At 43.4% G+C, this 16,361-nt stretch overlaps 1 protein-coding gene across 1 annotated transcript in view; it reads right to left on the bottom strand.

Moving 5' to 3' along the window:
- The window catches only part of HMCN1 (hemicentin 1), a 163,509-nt gene that overhangs the window by 70,050 nt on the left and 77,098 nt on the right, over positions 1-16,361 (bottom strand). Inside the window, exons 25-38 of the mRNA XM_066555326.1 lie at positions 15,474-15,569; positions 14,920-15,114; positions 13,784-13,914; positions 13,016-13,163; positions 12,428-12,554; positions 11,269-11,423; positions 9,043-9,321; positions 7,961-8,242; positions 6,912-7,020; positions 6,175-6,344; positions 5,722-5,876; positions 4,876-4,999; positions 3,475-3,576; positions 1,538-1,690 (exon numbers count right to left, since the gene is read on the bottom strand). Of these exons, the coding sequence (XP_066411423.1) occupies positions 1,538-1,690; positions 3,475-3,576; positions 4,876-4,999; positions 5,722-5,876; positions 6,175-6,344; positions 6,912-7,020; positions 7,961-8,242; positions 9,043-9,321; positions 11,269-11,423; positions 12,428-12,554; positions 13,016-13,163; positions 13,784-13,914; positions 14,920-15,114; positions 15,474-15,569 (2,226 nt within the window). The remainder of the gene's footprint in view (positions 1-1,537; positions 1,691-3,474; positions 3,577-4,875; positions 5,000-5,721; positions 5,877-6,174; positions 6,345-6,911; positions 7,021-7,960; positions 8,243-9,042; positions 9,322-11,268; positions 11,424-12,427; positions 12,555-13,015; positions 13,164-13,783; positions 13,915-14,919; positions 15,115-15,473; positions 15,570-16,361) is intronic.

Genomic DNA, 16,361 nt, shown 5'->3' with positions numbered 1-16,361 from the left:
CCAGCACCTCTCTAGTGTCTGCCTGGCAGGATACCAGCTGAATGAAGCAGGTTCATGGACAGTTCAATGCAATTTGTTCCTTTGATGCAATTACTTGTGGCTGCAACTGCATATACTCTGTTCTAGAAGGGGAAGCTCTGTGTCTTAGAAAACTCTGGACGTGTCTGCTGAAATTCTGCCACCCCTAAAAAGACACACGTGTACTGCAGGGTTATTTTCCATTTAACTAGACTAATGACCTTAAGCTCTAAGGATTTCCTGGGAATTCATCACTGGGTGGGGTTAATTGCCATTGACTGTGTCTTGTGCCATCAGTTTTCCCCATGATGGTCATTAAATCCATGGAAACGCGCTGCCCAAGTCATTAATTAACATTAATAGGAACTATATACTGTGTGTGCATCTCAGCTGGGGACACCATGACAAATTTGGGCCACACTTTTGCAAGGAAGACTCCCACAGAAAACCAGCTACACGCACATGCATGTACCAAAGATAAGAATTTGGATTATGGCCGCATCCAAAAGCCACTGAAATCAATGGAAAAGCTCCAGCTGGGCTTTTGCTTAGGTGTCTCATGTCAGCAAACACCCACGCACTTCCACTTCATCTTCTTGGACACAGCACAGTTTTCTTTAAAACTCTTGGATTATGGAAGAGCATTTGATCTGTGTCCTTTGTCTATTGTGAGCTTCAAAGTCACCTACAACAAATCCCAGCAACTGCCCGGGCCTCCAAATTGCTCAAGTGATTCCTTAAACAAAATACCTCTTCCATAAATTCATTCTTCCTAGGAATGCTTTCCCTTGGCACATTTTCCACATTCAAAACACCTATGCCAGCATCAGTGAGAAAACAGAAGAGTGAAGAGCATGGAGTGCCAGGACAAGGGGGAATGACTTCCCATTGCCAGAGGACAGGGTTAGATGGGATATTGGGAAGGAAATCTTGGTTGTGAGGGTGGGGAGGGCCCTGGAATGGAATTCCCAGAGAGGCTGTGGCTGCCTCTGGATCCCTGGAAGTGTCCCAGGCCAGGCTGGACAGGGCTTGGAGCAACCTGGGCTAGTGAGAGGTGTCTCTGCCTACAGCAGGGGCTGGCACTGGATGGGCTGAAAGGTTCCTTTCAACCCAAACCACCCTGGGATTCCGCAATCATGTGATGAGTGACACCAAGTCTGTTAAGCAGACTGGAAAAGGAGGAAAGCAAAGGTGGAGCTTGCATGTATTCTTCCTAAGTGTCACAATACAGGGCAAGAGGAAGCAGCCTCAAGTTGTGCTGGGGGTAGGGAGGTTAATTTGGATATTAGCACAAGTTTCTTCATGGATAGGGTAGGCAGCAACTGGCACAGCTGCCTGGGGCAGTGGTGGGGTCCCCATCCCTGGAGGGCTTTAAAAGCCATGTGGATGTAGCACTTGGGGACACAGATCAGTGGTGGCCTTGGCAGCACTGGGCAATGCCCAGTGCTCACTGGGACTCAAGGCTCTCAGAAGTGTTCCCCGAGCCCCAGGAGTGGCAGTTCCCTGGCTGTGCACTCACCATGGACCTGGAGGCTGTAGAGCAGCTCGGCCGTGCCCGCGGCGTTGGCAGCCAGGCACCTGTAGAGGCCGGAGTCGGCCACCTGCGCGCCCTCGATGCGCAGCACCTGTCCCCGGTCACCCAGAGCGCGCCCGTCCTTGGACCACGACACGGCTGCAGGGGAGAGCGGGGACAAATCACTGACAGCCCCAGAACACGTGGCACCACAGAGCTGTCACACTGGCCACCTCAGCTTTCATGCACACGCCAACGTTTAACAGTCAATGGCAGCGTTAGTCGTGATTAAGAATAATAAAATGGAACAGAAAATCAGGAAATAGGAAGATTTGCTGACTGTGCCCCACAATTTAACAGCAAATCTGACACCATCATCCACACCCCCCATATATTTATGGAAAACTGTTGTGAAATTGAGAAATTATCATACAAAGCAAATTATAGGAAATTTACCTATTTTATACTACGGTAAAGAGCAGCTGTTTAAAACCACACAAAAATATGAAGGTGTCCCTGCCCATGGCAGAGGGATGGAAGGAGATGAGCTTTCAGGTCCCTTCCAACCCAAACCATTCAGGGATACTATAATATCCCTATATATTATAGATATATATATAATAGGGTATAGATAGAGGATCCATCCAGGGATTCTATAACACATATCAATTTTTTTTACCTTTTACCTTAAATTATCACTACATTAAACTGAACTACCTGGACAAAGAATCAAAACTTAAGCAAGCAAATCAAAGTGCAACTGGCAGATCAAAAATCTGAAAATAAAGAGCAGAAAACTTGGTGTTACTGCAGAAGAAAATTTTATAGGAAGTTGACAACCAAGAAAATCTGCAGATTTTGCATCTCAGCCAAAAGATGGCACCATCCATCAGGAGAATGGGTCATTGAGACTTTGGGGGCACCACTTCACTACTCAGATGAAATTAGTGCTCATGGAAGGATTATCAATAATACACAAAGGGGTTTTGGGGAAAGACTCACACCCACTAAGTGCTCTGGCCTGACTGACAGATAAGACTTGCACACAGCTTCTCTCTTTTCCAGTGGGATGCTGTGCTCTGACTTTCCTGACTCATGTTATATCTTGACAATAGGATGTGCCATTGCATCACATCAGGGGTGACCAAACTGTTCTTACTGCATAAATTATCTGAAATCCATCGTTTTAGTTGTTGATAACTACAATAACTGAAAATTTGGAGGATAAAGGAGAAAAAATTTAAAAGGAGCGTAAAATAGACATAAAATTCTTATGCTTTTATCACATTTTACTTCCTCAATATTTCAACTTTTTTAATGTAAGAATAAATTATTCTACAAAATAATACCTTGCTGTGAATTAATTCTTAAAAAGGCAGAAAAGGAGAAGCTGGATGCACATCTGAAAACGTTGCTATAATCAGCATGAGAATAATTTGCTATATTAGATATAAGCTCTTATTAACAATTCCCCCTGTTTTGCCCTACATTAATTAATACAGCAAGTTGCTCTCATAACAATATGTCTTTTTATATCTTGCTAGGTAAAGAAGTCCTAGACATGAGCACACTTGACAGGCACACTCAATCCATAAAGTATTTCAGGTCTGCCTTACACTAACAAATACTGAACTGACAGGAGATCAAAGTGGATGTGTTTAAAACTCATTCAGTAGAAATCAAATAGTGCTCTTGTCTGTGGACAGGGCATCACAAGGGAATAGATTATCCTTGTGATGTGTTTTCACTCATTTATCAGTGGGGATCACTGAATTCCTCAATCCTCCCTCCATGTCAGCCCATACATTGACATTTCCCATCACACAGTTTCTAGCTGGTTTAAAATCACACAATTAGCTCCACATTCAGCATATCCATTACTTTCCAAAGACACATGAAAGTGAAACTCCTGATGAGATGTTCCCTGAGGTGCACATGGATACCTGGCAGAGGGTTCCCAGATGCTCTGCATTCAAGATGGATTGGATTGTTCACCACCACTGTTTCATTTAATATTTTTCCTGCATCTTCCAAACTGGGTGGTTCTGGGAAGAGACAAAAGCAGCAGGTTTCCATTAATTCAGCCACCCAGCTAGCAGAGCATATGATCACAAAGTCATCTACCGTGGAGAAACTTTGGGCAATGAGTTGCACAAGCTTCAACTGCTGGGTGACCAAGGAATTTCTCCAGAAATTTCATCTCTGAAATGGGAATACTCTCTAATTATATAATCTCATTAGTGGTAAGAGGAATAAAACATTATTTTTACTAATTTTAATTTTTTTTCCAGGAAAAATGGAACTTAAAGATTTTCAAGTAACGGGTACACAACACAGAACAGCAATTCTTTCTCGTGGCAAGCTCCTCTCACTTCAGCTGGTGATAGTAAACTGAGTAGTGTAGACAGCTTTTACCTTCCTGAAGTTCCAAAATCTGAAACATGACAGAAATGCCAGATAGTAACAGTTTGAACATGAAGACAGAGCAAAGGAGAGCTTTATGAGCATGGGATTGACACTGAAGTTAGTTGTGATGCAATTATCACAGTCTGAATGTGGCTCCTCTTTCTAAGTCCCACCCACAGAGACTCTGCAACCTCTCCTCGCTTCAATTTAACGCCTTCCAGTTACTGGCTTGGTTTGGCAATAAAAGTCAACGTAGCCATACTCTGTGAAAATATTGCCACAGTCTATTCCTGCACCTCCTGAGGATTCCCACCCCTCCTTTGAGGACTGGGTCACATCAGCAATGCACAACACTTCGTGACCACTTCTAAGCCAAATATATGTAAATCATGGTGAGAGCATTTATTAAATTCACATGCAAACAACAGCTTCTCAAGTTTCCCTGATTCTTCTTCTATTGTTTTTAGCTGCAAAAGAAAATTCTCTTAAACAGGGTGAAAAATCCCCGCACAAGAAAATGTTCCTTTCTCAGAAAAGTTATTCCTGTAAAAATTTCCCATTTCCCAGGGTCACGGGGAATACCAATATCCACAAAAACCTTGGATGAAATTAGTAATGACAGCGGTGGTATATCACACATTGATTCAGGAACACAGAGTGCCCTTCTGAGGGGTGGGTTAGTAGGAATGTGTTTGACTTTTTGGGATACCTCTGAGCAGCAGAGGTACCTGGAAAGACATTCATTCATTTCTGTATCCTTTGGTATTACAGGAGAGAGGCCAAACTCCACAAAAGCCAGTTTTTGCACTCACTCCCTACTAATGGAGTGGGACAGAGAAAGAGAACTGAGAGGTGGATGTGCAGAGCCAGGAGAAAAGCCAGAGCAAGGTGAGCCCAGGTGCAAGAGCCGCGTGGACAGCCCCGTTTGGGCGCGTTACCGTGCACGTGGAGCCGGGTGTGCTGCTGGGCCTCTCCCGCAGCGTTGGTGGCCACGCAGGTGTAGCGGGCGGCATCTCCGGGCAGGGCCTTGCCAAGCTGCAGGACACGGCCCGAGGCCTCCAGCTGTTCCCAAACACAGAGAGGAGCCGTGTGACACCCCTGCCCCCGGCACAGCCGCTCGGGGTGAGTGGACACGGCCAGGCTCATCCCCTCCCAACCATGGAACAAGGATTGCTTGGTCAGAGATTTCCCTGGGACAGCAGCATCAGGAGCTGTACAGGTGTGAGGAGACCTGGCTGGTGAGGGGCAGACAGGCAGAGGAGACTGCAGGCAAGGTACCAAAAACTGCTCCAGCCATGGGGAATCAAAGCCACTGCAAGCACTCACCCTCGGAACATGCGAGCACTGGGGAGGGCTCTTCATGGAAAGGCAGGATCTCACCAGGAAACTTACAGGAAACTCAGCAGCTTCTTACAGGTAGCTGCTTCAGTGACCACAGAACAGCTCTGCTAATCCCACCTCAAAGGGATGAGTGGCTAGAGCCACCTCACAATCAGCAGATAAGCATTTGACCTTGAAGGGCTAAGTACAACTGAAAGGAGACAGATTCTGAATTTCCAGTCATGGACTCTTCTGATATCAGGTGTCTAGTGAGATTCAGTCTACTGAACACCGCTATTACCTGAGACACCACCCTCAGGCAGAACGCCCCTCACTCTGCAGGATGGCTCTTGAGCACTTTTGCATTACAGTGTGAGAGAAGCAAAAGGAAAGGAAGCACTAACATGCATAACTTACAGCAATTATCTTCCATGGTTTGGATCCCATAAAAGAATCATGCTTACTCTGATATTTCCCCTGGCTGTGTTTACTGGCTGTCCATCTTTTAACCAGGTTATGGAAGGGCTGGGGATGCCACTGGCTATGCACTGCAGTGTCACAGGCTTGTGGAGCACAACTGCTCTCTCAGAAGGCCCAGCCGATTTAATGGTTGGAGGAACTGCAAAAAGCACCAGAAAAAAACATTGCCTCATTTAAATATGCACATTTAAATATAGAGAAGCAGTGTCCCAGAGGTAAGTGCAGCTTTACTTCTACTTCCAGATCTAGTGGAAGGTGTCCCTTGCCATGGCTGGTGTCCAACTCAAACCATTCTATGATTCTATTTCATCTAATCTCCTCTCCAGTTTTACAACCTGCTAATGCAAATAAACATTTATAAAAAGTTTGAGCACCTTCTTGCCAGCAATTTGAAACAAAAGCAGTCTGCTGCTTCCTGCCCACCTTGAGTAACCTACCATGCACTGTAACATCAAATTCCTTTTCATGTTCTCCCGCCTTGTTTGCAGCCACACATTTATAGCGGCCGCTGTCTGACACTTGAGCTTGAGAGATGACAAGTTTCTGTCCATTTAGTAAGACCTTGTGTCCAGCCTCCTCTCCAACTGGCTGACCATCTTTGAACCATCTACCAAAAAGAAAGTTCCATTTCAGTAGTCATTGAAAGTAAGATCAACAACAATCTTAAAATAGGCACAATTCTATTAAACAGAATGTCTCAGTAACTCTGTTTGCATTTCTAGAGAAGTCTGGAAGCATCAGGTTGTATTCCTCGTGTCTGAGTGCCACAAATTGTAGGGTTTATCAGAAGGGAGTATTAGGGAATGGCCACTAAAAACAGTGCCAGAAAGGTGACAGCAGATACCACCAGAGGCAGAGAGGAATTCCCAAAGCAAAAGCAATCATGGGTGGCAGAACAAAGGGGACATTAAGTTGCATTAGCAAAGGACAAAGTTTTCTCTGCTCTTCTTTTCTATCCTCATCTCCAGGACATGAATATTGGCACAACAAACCAAACTACTTTAAAATGAAATCCTGATGTTGCCAAGTGAGTGCCTGATGGTGCTATCACTGGAGCCAGGAGTTTGTCTTCTACTCATTAACCACCACTGATTAACACAGGTGGCTCATTAAGCTCACCTAACCAACCAGCAGATTTATTTCTATTTTTCTACTGTCATACCAGTGCCCTTACGTGATAGTTGGTGAGGGTGTCCCTCTTGCTGAACAATCCAGCTCCAAAGGGCTGTGGAGAATCACAATGTAGCCCAAGAGCTCATCCCCACCTTCCACAAATGGTGGCACTGTAACAGAGGAAAATCCACCAAGAGAAACATTTACACATCAGAAAATTTCAAACAAGTCTCTCTCAAATAGCACTGTTAAACACACACTGATTCATTATGAACCACTGTTCCTTTCTGAAGGGAAACATCCGCCTAGCGACATTCTGTGGCTGCAAATCACTGCTCTCACTTTTTTACTTTCTTGTTTGGTTGTGTTTTCCAGATTCTGTCAAAACAGCCTTGTGAAAGGAAGGGAAGGGAGGGTGCTTTTGGCACCCTTTGTCAGCAAAACAAAGATGCAGAGGATTGTCTTCCAGGTCCTCTTCACCCTGTCTCATCCTCTCTGGGAAGGGAGCACTGCCACACAGCTCCTCTACGATAACAACCAGTGACATTTACCTGCAGAAGCAGAAGGGATGCTCTGCATCTGCATTCAGTATTATTTTCAAGTGAGCAAAACCTAAAAATCAGTTCTTTACAGTTCTCTTCCATGTCAGGAGAAGACCTCAAGACATTCAGAAGGGACTGCTGAGATACAGACTGTGTAATGGATTCAAGATATACAGAAGAAAAAGTTGGGTTTTTTTTCAGTATAAGGTTTAAAACTTGCACAACACAAATTCAGAGAAAAATGTCCTCTCCCAGAGGCAGCTGCTAGGTGATATTTCTAATGGATTTCTGTGATGTTCTTCTTGAAGACAAGTAAGAATTTTATAGGTTGCTGAGAATATTTACCTACCACATGTACAAAAATCCTTCAAGAACTAACCTGAAAGTACAAGTCTTAAACTGCCCTGTAGCCCTGAACAGAAAACTTGTGCAGTGCTAGTTCAGCTAGACACAGAGCATGACTAACTCATCTTAAAATATTAATACCAACAGAAATAAAACCATAGATTTTATGGACATTTTTTCACTTTAGGTTTATGGGAACCTGATAAATCTGCAGCTCACACACCTAAGACTTCAACGTCATACTTGATTTCTTGTTCTCCAGCTATGCTTGTGGCCACACACCAGTACTGGCCCTGGTCTGCCTCGACAGCGTTCAGGATCTCCAGCTGCTTCCCCCCAGCCAGGACACGGAGCTTGTCACTTGCTTTCACAGGAACTCTATCTTTTAGCCAGGTCAGGAGAGGGGGAGGGTTGCCAGCAGCCTTACACTCCAGCGTCAGGGAATTCCCAGCAACCACCTGCCTGCTCTGGGCTGTGTCAGCATCGCCCTCAATTACTGGAGGAACTGCAGAAAGGAAGAAATATATTGCAAGCCATTAATTCTGTAGCCAGAAAATGTATTAAGAGAAAATGGTCTTGTTCCACCCACTCTGGCTCCATCTGCCATCACGTCACGCACAATTTCACGTGAAAATTTGCTGCTGGGGCAAGGCAAACCAGAGAAGTCAGACGATGTAGCTCAAAATTGACCAGCTGTACAAAACAGAGGATATGCAGTACTTTAAGAGGGAAGAACTAGACAAGAAGGACTTAAAGGAGTACAGTAAAGATCCCATCCAGAATGGTTCTTTCAACTAAGTATTTCTTAGCATGCAGATGTGAGATAGAGAATGGAAATACATGGAAGAGAAATAGCTAAGTAGAAGAAAGCATGGCACCAAGCCCAGTGAAGGGAGGGCAGGGTTAGATGGCATATAGGGAAGGAATTGCTCCCTGTGAGGGTGGGAAGGCCCTGGCACAGGGTGCCCAGAGAAGCTGTGGCTGTTCCTGGATCCCTGGCAGTGTCCAAGGCCAGGTTGGATGGGGCTTGGAGCAAATCTGGGCTAGTGGAAGGTGTCCCTACCCATGGCAGGGGTGGGACTGGATGGGCTTTAAGGGCCCTTTCAACCCACACCATTTTATGATTCCATGAAGTCAAGAGCTGTCGGAGAGTCCCATAAAGCAGAAGGTCTAAATCTCCCTCTACACAGCCCTGCCAACAGAGGCCAGAATTTAATCAGAGCCACTGCCAGGCAGCAGAGGCTGAAGATCTCTTCCTCAGCCGTTCTGCGGGAGCAGTAAGGCAGCCCAGGAGCTGTCCCTCACCATAGACATCCACGTGGAAGAGCTTCTCTGTGGCCCCCGCAGTGCTGCTGGCGCGACACGAGTACTGGGCAGAGTCTGACACCTGTGCCCTTGGGATCTGCAGGAACTGCCCTCTGTCCACATACAGAGCCTGGGGGCTGGAAATCACACGCTGCCCATCCTTGTACCAGGTGATGGTGGGCACAGGGATTCCCTTGGTTTCACATTCCAGATTTATCAGGTTGTTGAGGAGCACAGATACTTCTGTGGTAATGTTTCCTCCCTTAATACTGGGGGGGACTAATTCAAAAGACAAAAACAACAACATTAAAGCCTTAGACTACAAACTATGTGCAGATTTAAACAAAACATTAGAATGCTGTAAGAATAAAATATCTTCATCAGCCTTCCAACTCTTCCTGCTGTGCTTTGTTTGGTTCTTTGCCCAGCAGAGCTCATCTATCACCTGTACAGTTCTTCAAGCCACACGGGGTAGAAAACATGAAGAGAACACAAAAAAAAAGGCCATCAGGCTCCAACCTGAGGCAGGTGAGGACAGCTGGGCCTCCATGCCTCCTGCAATGCAGTTGGGTAGCCCTTTTCCCTGTCTCCAAAGAAAGAGCAATCCCTGGATGCCTTGGGAGGTGCATCTTCCCAGCAAGGATCCTGCTATTGAAAATACCAAACACACCCAAGAGCCTCCACAACGTCAGTGGGAACTGCTCCATGCTTCAAACTTTTGAGGATGAAGTCAGTTACTTTGAGACTAAGTATGAGCTTAATAGTCTTGCTTTATGTTCCTATTTTTGAAGCTTTTTGGCCCATAGTCATTTCCCTCGTTCTCTAGGCAGCAGGACTTGGATTTTTCTAGCAAACAAGCTCTTGTGTAAATCAGCCAATATAAAGAGTCCGTAAATCTCTATAGAAGCAATAAAAACACAGTGCAATTGGCAACGACTAAATTTATGGCTGCTGAAAGGACCAGACACATCTGGCAGACACATTGACTCCTCTGCTGCCAAACATGCTCAGTACATCCACAGATTCCTCTGACTTCCACAGTGGTCATTGAGAACACCACTGCAGAAATGCAAAGTGTCTGTTAAGGGATGGATCCCCACCTGAGACAGGTCCTGCAGTTACCAAAACACAATGAAATATTTACTAATTAAACATGTTTTGTATCAAAAACCCCAAATCCACTGAATACCCTGAAACGCACCCAGTTCAACGGCAACTGCACTTCTCTATTAGAGATGAGGAATGGTTTTAATATGGTGTTTTGGGAAAATATCAAAGCCAAAAGCAGGGCTAAACAGCTAAAACAAAGTAAGAACTAGCAAGAATTAGCACTGAGGTTCCTCACCTATTCTGTGGGCTTCTGTTTGTCTAGTGACTAATGAGAAATACAAAAGTAAAGAGAAGTTCCATTCTGCTGTCACAAATTCATCTTTCTTGAAGAACCTGAAATAAATCTACTCATCTGCAAGGATTTTACCTGTGGGGAAGTGGGGGAAGCTGTTTTATTCCTCTAATCTCAGAACAGCCACAATCCCCTGAAAGTCCTCCCAGGATTCTCTTTGTTCCTGATAGAAAAAGGTCTCACCAAGACTGGTGTGCAGCCACATTCCTGTGCCTATGGGTGTTCTGTGTTTTACAAATGTCCCAGATGAGGGAAATAATGCACATCAAGTTCAGAAAAACACACACAACGTTCAGGAACAAATCCATAGCAAGGGAGGACTCGAGAGCTAACAGACTCAAATCCCTAAACTTCACACTCCAGGCACGAGAATTTGTGAGTCCCATGAAGTACAGGGTGTCATCCTGGCACCAGGTTAAGAAAAATAAGACCAAATGTGTATTAAAATCAAAATCTTAATAATTTTCCCCTCCCTAAGATTAAAACAATGAAGACAACATGATAATAAAAATTCAGTTGAAACTAACAGCACGATCTGAGAACACCTTCAAGATTTTTTACTTTCACTAATTAGAAAAAGAAGCATATAAGCAACATTTCAGAGTGTTTTTCCAACCCTGCAAAAACTACATCCCTACTTAACTTCATACATAAAAATACTTAAAAAGGTCGGTTTGTGAACACATGACTATTAAATTAAATTTACACACAAACTTTGTAGCATCAGAGACTTAGTTTGCATTTGCCTGAGTATCTCCATTCAAACAGAAACCTTAAGAGTAGAACAAGAGGATCTTCTGGGATCAGGCATTCCATAAACTTACCGTGGACAATGAGCCTGACCTCCTTCACTTGTTTGCCAGCAGTGTTGGTGGCACTGCACTGGTAGCGACCCTTGTCAACCCTGCGAGCACTCTTGATCTGGAGAACTTGGTCCCTGTCCAGGAGCTCAACATTGGGATCACCCAAAAACAAGGGCCTGAAACAGAGACCATTTTGCTTCACAGAATTCTGCCCCCACCCTTTCAGCACTGATTTAAACTGACAGTAAGAAGAAGAGGTCCTTTGGTGGCAATAATTGTACCATTCCAGAGTGCCATTTAGACTAAATTAATAGCTTTAATCACAAGAACCAACATGCAGTGACAAGCTATTATGATTAACTCTACTCCTGACTTCTAAAAGAAACCAAACCACAAAAAGTACTTTTCTCAGACCTCCAGGATGCCAGAGCCAGAGTCACACACCTGACCTCAGCTCCTTTTCCTAATTTATTTAGTCAGGCCAGGCTTTTGCTGATAACGAAATGTCAAGTACTACACAAGAACAGCACATCCACAGCAAAGGGTAAGGAACTGTCACAGCAGAGTATCTGTGAGTCGTGAGCAATGCCTATACTAAACCACCTTGTTAAACACCAAAAACACCCAGCCCAGCTGGGTTTTAAGGTAATGTTTAAGAATTCTTCTGCTGTGCTTTCCTGGAAGATGAGATGAAGAACTGAAAACATGCAGGCTATAAATGTTTTCAAACATATATATGTACATATAACCTTTCAGACCTTTAATGTATATATGCAGAACTGCACAAGGCACTAGCCAGCAACAAAACATCTGATATGAGTTCTATCTACCACTGAAAAAATCACCTCAGCTAAACAACTACATTTTTAATTAATAATGTTTGAAAAATAATCCAGGTAGAATAACTCACAGAAAAAACTCAAAGAAATGGTTCTGCTTATCTTACTTCAACCACCATCTCTCGCCAAAAACCCAAAATCTGCTCTGCAAGTGCCAATAATGGGTGAGTTCAGAAAGGAAAGTGGGATGTTAAGTTTTGATTAAAGAATTTACTACCTCACACCATCCCAAATTCTGTGACATTAAGTTAACACAAAGTAATTAAACATTGCACCTCCTTCCTCTCTGCTCTAGGAGAGGAAGAGCCTGACACAAACTATAAAAGCTGCAATATACTCACTTGCCATCCTTGAACCAGTGAATGTCAGGATCAGGGAAGCCTTTGGCTCTGCATTCCAGACGGATTTCCTGGTTGAGGATGACTGCCACTTCACCAGGGCTATCGGCACCTATTATGCTCGGTGGAACTTCAAAAAGACAAACATTAAGGAAAGACTGGTATTTAGCCAGGGAACCTGTGCCCTGTGACTGAAGGGAATGCAGCTGGATTTTACTATTCCCTTAAAACACCTTTAGTGTTTACTGCAGAGGGAATTCTGCAAATCACAACAGCGTGTCTATTGTGACAAGCACTTCCACACCTGCACTGGTGAACTGTACCAGGGAACACCCCTACATCACACTGCACACCCCAAATACAAAACAAAGCACCAAAGCCCAGAAATCAAAAGCAATATTTTGTCTGTGTTGCTACAAAAATGGCAAAGTTTAAGCACTCAGTGCTTCAGCAGCCAATAATTTGTGGGCAGTGAGTAGAAGAATCTATAATGAGCTGAAATTTATTGGCTTCTTAAATATCAACTGTTTTTCCAATCACCAACTAAAACCCAAACCAAACAAAAACCAACCCCAAAGCCATGGAACTAACCAAGTATATGGAGGTTAAACAGCTTCTCAGAACTTCCAGCTACGTTTATGGCTTTGCATGAATACTGTCCTGCGTCCTCAGTAGTAGCTTTCAGGAGCTTCAGTATCTTCCCATTGTGCAAAATCTGGAGAGCACTGCTTTCCACAACCTTAGAGGAACCCGAGACATTAGCCTTATGTGATCCAAGCTACAGCAGCCAAGTATCACAGCTGGATTTTTATAAGAAAATGGTAGTTTTAGTGGAAGGATAATCTGTTTCCCCTTTCAGTTTCAGCACTAATCTCCTGCCCTGCTGCAATGTATTCAATATGGTTTATAGCTCAGCCTAGGGCAGGGAGTGGGGAACTCCAAGAGGCAGCAATGGGCAGTCCCAGGAGTGCATAAAGGGACCTGTCCTCATCTTAAGCTACGACTTATCAGCAACAAGTGGAAACAGAGGACTCAAGGATAATCCTGAGGAATTCAATTCACCTCCAAAAGTTCTTATTTCTCCATCTACAGAATGAAAAAAATGGCAGTATTGGTCCCCTCTGCAAGGATTAGAATCTACAATACTGGGGGATTGCCAAGGTCAATTCCTAAGGGAATACTGAAAATAAAGAGTTTATATTTGACTTACAGAATTAATGGATGAACCATATTTAGCTGCCTTTTTGCATGGTCTTCTTAGAGCGCTTAAACTTACATAAAGGCATTTATCTGTATTTATTTTGAATGAATTCTCATACCAAACCCTCAAAAGTCCACAGTTTGATTAATTCAACATACCTGGATATCATCCTTATACCAGGAGATGACTGGAGAGGGGTTACCAGTTACTTCACAGAAGAGACTTACAGGGTGATGAACAACCACAGATGTATTTGTCACCTTATCTTGATCTCTAATTTCAGGAGGAACTGCAAGAAAGCTCAACATGATGACTTAAGTCTTCTTATTCCAGTGCTTTCCCCTTTCTTCCTTTCCATCCCAGTCAAGGACCACTATAAATCAAATTTTCTCAAACCCTCCTCATTCCCTTCCCAACATTTCCATTTGTCTTTAGGTCTGGACATATCTCCCTGCATCCTTTCTTCTCTTTGCCAAAAACAGTCTTCTCTTGCTCAATAACAGACTCCCAGGGAAATTCACTCAAACACAAGCACCATCAACATTTTAAGAGAATAATCTTAAAATTAATCTGAAATTTAATTTTGAAATCTAGTATTATTTGTTTAGCATATGAAGGAAGCCTATTCCAGAGTTATCCTTCCTCTTCACTGGTCCAGTCATGCCCAAGAACCCCATCTATCATTTGTCCCACTATGAATGCAGAGAGAATGGCGTTAAATTGTGGATTAGAAAGTTCCAACCCCACTGAGGAGCCCTGCTGGTACAAGATGGAATTCCTGCCCTTCTCAAAACAAGGATATAATCCTTCTCAGGTATTAGAACTTACTGTCATGGGAAGCGAACAATTCTGGAATAAAAGTAGTTTGTACGGTTTCTATTTACTAACTAGGATTCTGGAAGAGGAAGAATACCAGCAAATAGAAAATCTCCTAGTCTATGTTCAATCTGATGACTCTTCTCTCATTTGAAATGCAGATCTAGCCCTCAATCTCTAACTTCTACAGTACAAAGCTTCATTTGCTATTCGCATTAAAATTTTGAAGTAATACTGGAGTTTCTATCAAATAAGATCCTTGAGCAAAACAAAGATGGTTTGTGCATAAAGCCACAGAGAACAGAAAAAACGGGGTAAAAGAAAAACTACAGAGAGTATAAAAAACTCAGAAAAATAGGAAGTACTCAGATTTTATAATTCAACAGCTTAAGGGCAGATTTGGGCCATGCAATTTGCAAGAAGAAAACAGAAGATACTTTCCCAAGGCAGCTCCCCAAGGGCTGTGTGTATGATTTACCATGGACTTTCAGGCTGTATCTCCTCTGTGTGCTCCCAGCCTCGTTGGCTGCCACGCAGACATAGTCCCCACTGTCTGAGGGTGTGAGGGCAGCTATGACCAGCAGGGTCCCGTCCTCCAGCACCGAGAGTCCCGGCTCAGCCCCGCTCAGCTCCCGCCCGTTCCGCAGCCATTTGATGGCAGGTTTGGGAATACCTGCAAGGAAAAGGGGAAACGACCACAAATGCTTCCCTCAGCTCAGAACAAGATTGATTCAAACAACTCCTGCTGCTTGCTGGAAGGACAACACACAGGGAGGCCAGAAGCTTCCAAGAGGAAGCTCCAGCTGTTACAGGATGATTTTAACATTAAAAATCTTCATCCTAAACACTGTAAAATCCTTGTTGGCTAGCAATGACTTTCCACAGGACTTCCACACACAGTGCTGATTTAAATCACTGTTAGTTTGAATTTTTCCATATAAAGCGTACATGGAAAATACTGTGTGAATTGGACATTTTTACAGCAGTATTGTAATGTGCAGATAAAGATCTTTTTGTCACCAAGACATTCACCTTTTGCAGGGCATGGGAATGCAATGTGCTGGTTGGCCACTCTTTCTTGGAAAGGGCTGTTGAATGGAGGGTCCAGGTCTTCAATAGTGGGAGGCTCTGAAAGAAAATTAGACCCAAAAAACTGCTTGATCTCTGCTCCAAATAGAAAAATACAGTTTGACAATACATAACACTCAGTCTCTCTCATTCACACGAGGTCACATTCCAATAACCCTCTTTACATTGACTGGAATGGGTACTGCAAAAGTAGTTTCTATTTCAGTGGGAATATTTAGGAAGTAAGCAGGACAAAGAGGCTTTCCATCTTGACAGAAAATATTTCTCTTGAAATCTTGCTAAATTTATTTTCAAAGCAATGTTTCTGCATAAGCTGAAAAATATTTTAACTGTTTTTTTCAAAAATATTATTTTAACTGTTTTTTCCCCACACCACATATTTTAGTGCTACTGCCATCCTTTGTTCTCAAGTCTCATTTTAAACTCCTGTGCAGACTGAGGGTATATGAAGCATATTCTTTATAATTAAATAGTTACTGAGAGTTCTTTGTTGCCTGTAGGAAGCATTTCTCAGCGTCTCTAATCCAAAGGGATTAGAACATTGCCTTTAGACTTTTGCAAAGAAGAAACAATTCCTGCTTAGCTTAACTCAGTCACGCTCCATTGACATCTGTCAGCCCTCAGGTGAGGAGCTGCACTACGTATTTAAATTGGCACACTGACCACTTACCCTTTTACCATTTCAACATCATTTTTGAATTTAAATATAGAGAGAGTGTGTGCGCACTTTTTTTTTAATTTCTGTAACCTCTCCAAAGACTAGTTGCTCATTCTAACTCTCCTCAATTACCATCAGAACATAACATCTAAACCAGATGTGGCTTTTGCATC

Source organism: Molothrus aeneus, chromosome 9 (genome assembly GCF_037042795.1).
Source record: "Molothrus aeneus isolate 106 chromosome 9, BPBGC_Maene_1.0, whole genome shotgun sequence".
NCBI classification, from domain to species: Eukaryota; Metazoa; Chordata; class Aves; order Passeriformes; family Icteridae; genus Molothrus; species Molothrus aeneus.
The sequence above is the reverse complement of the archived record's forward strand: the minus strand, read 5'-3'. Positions and strand labels throughout refer to the sequence as shown.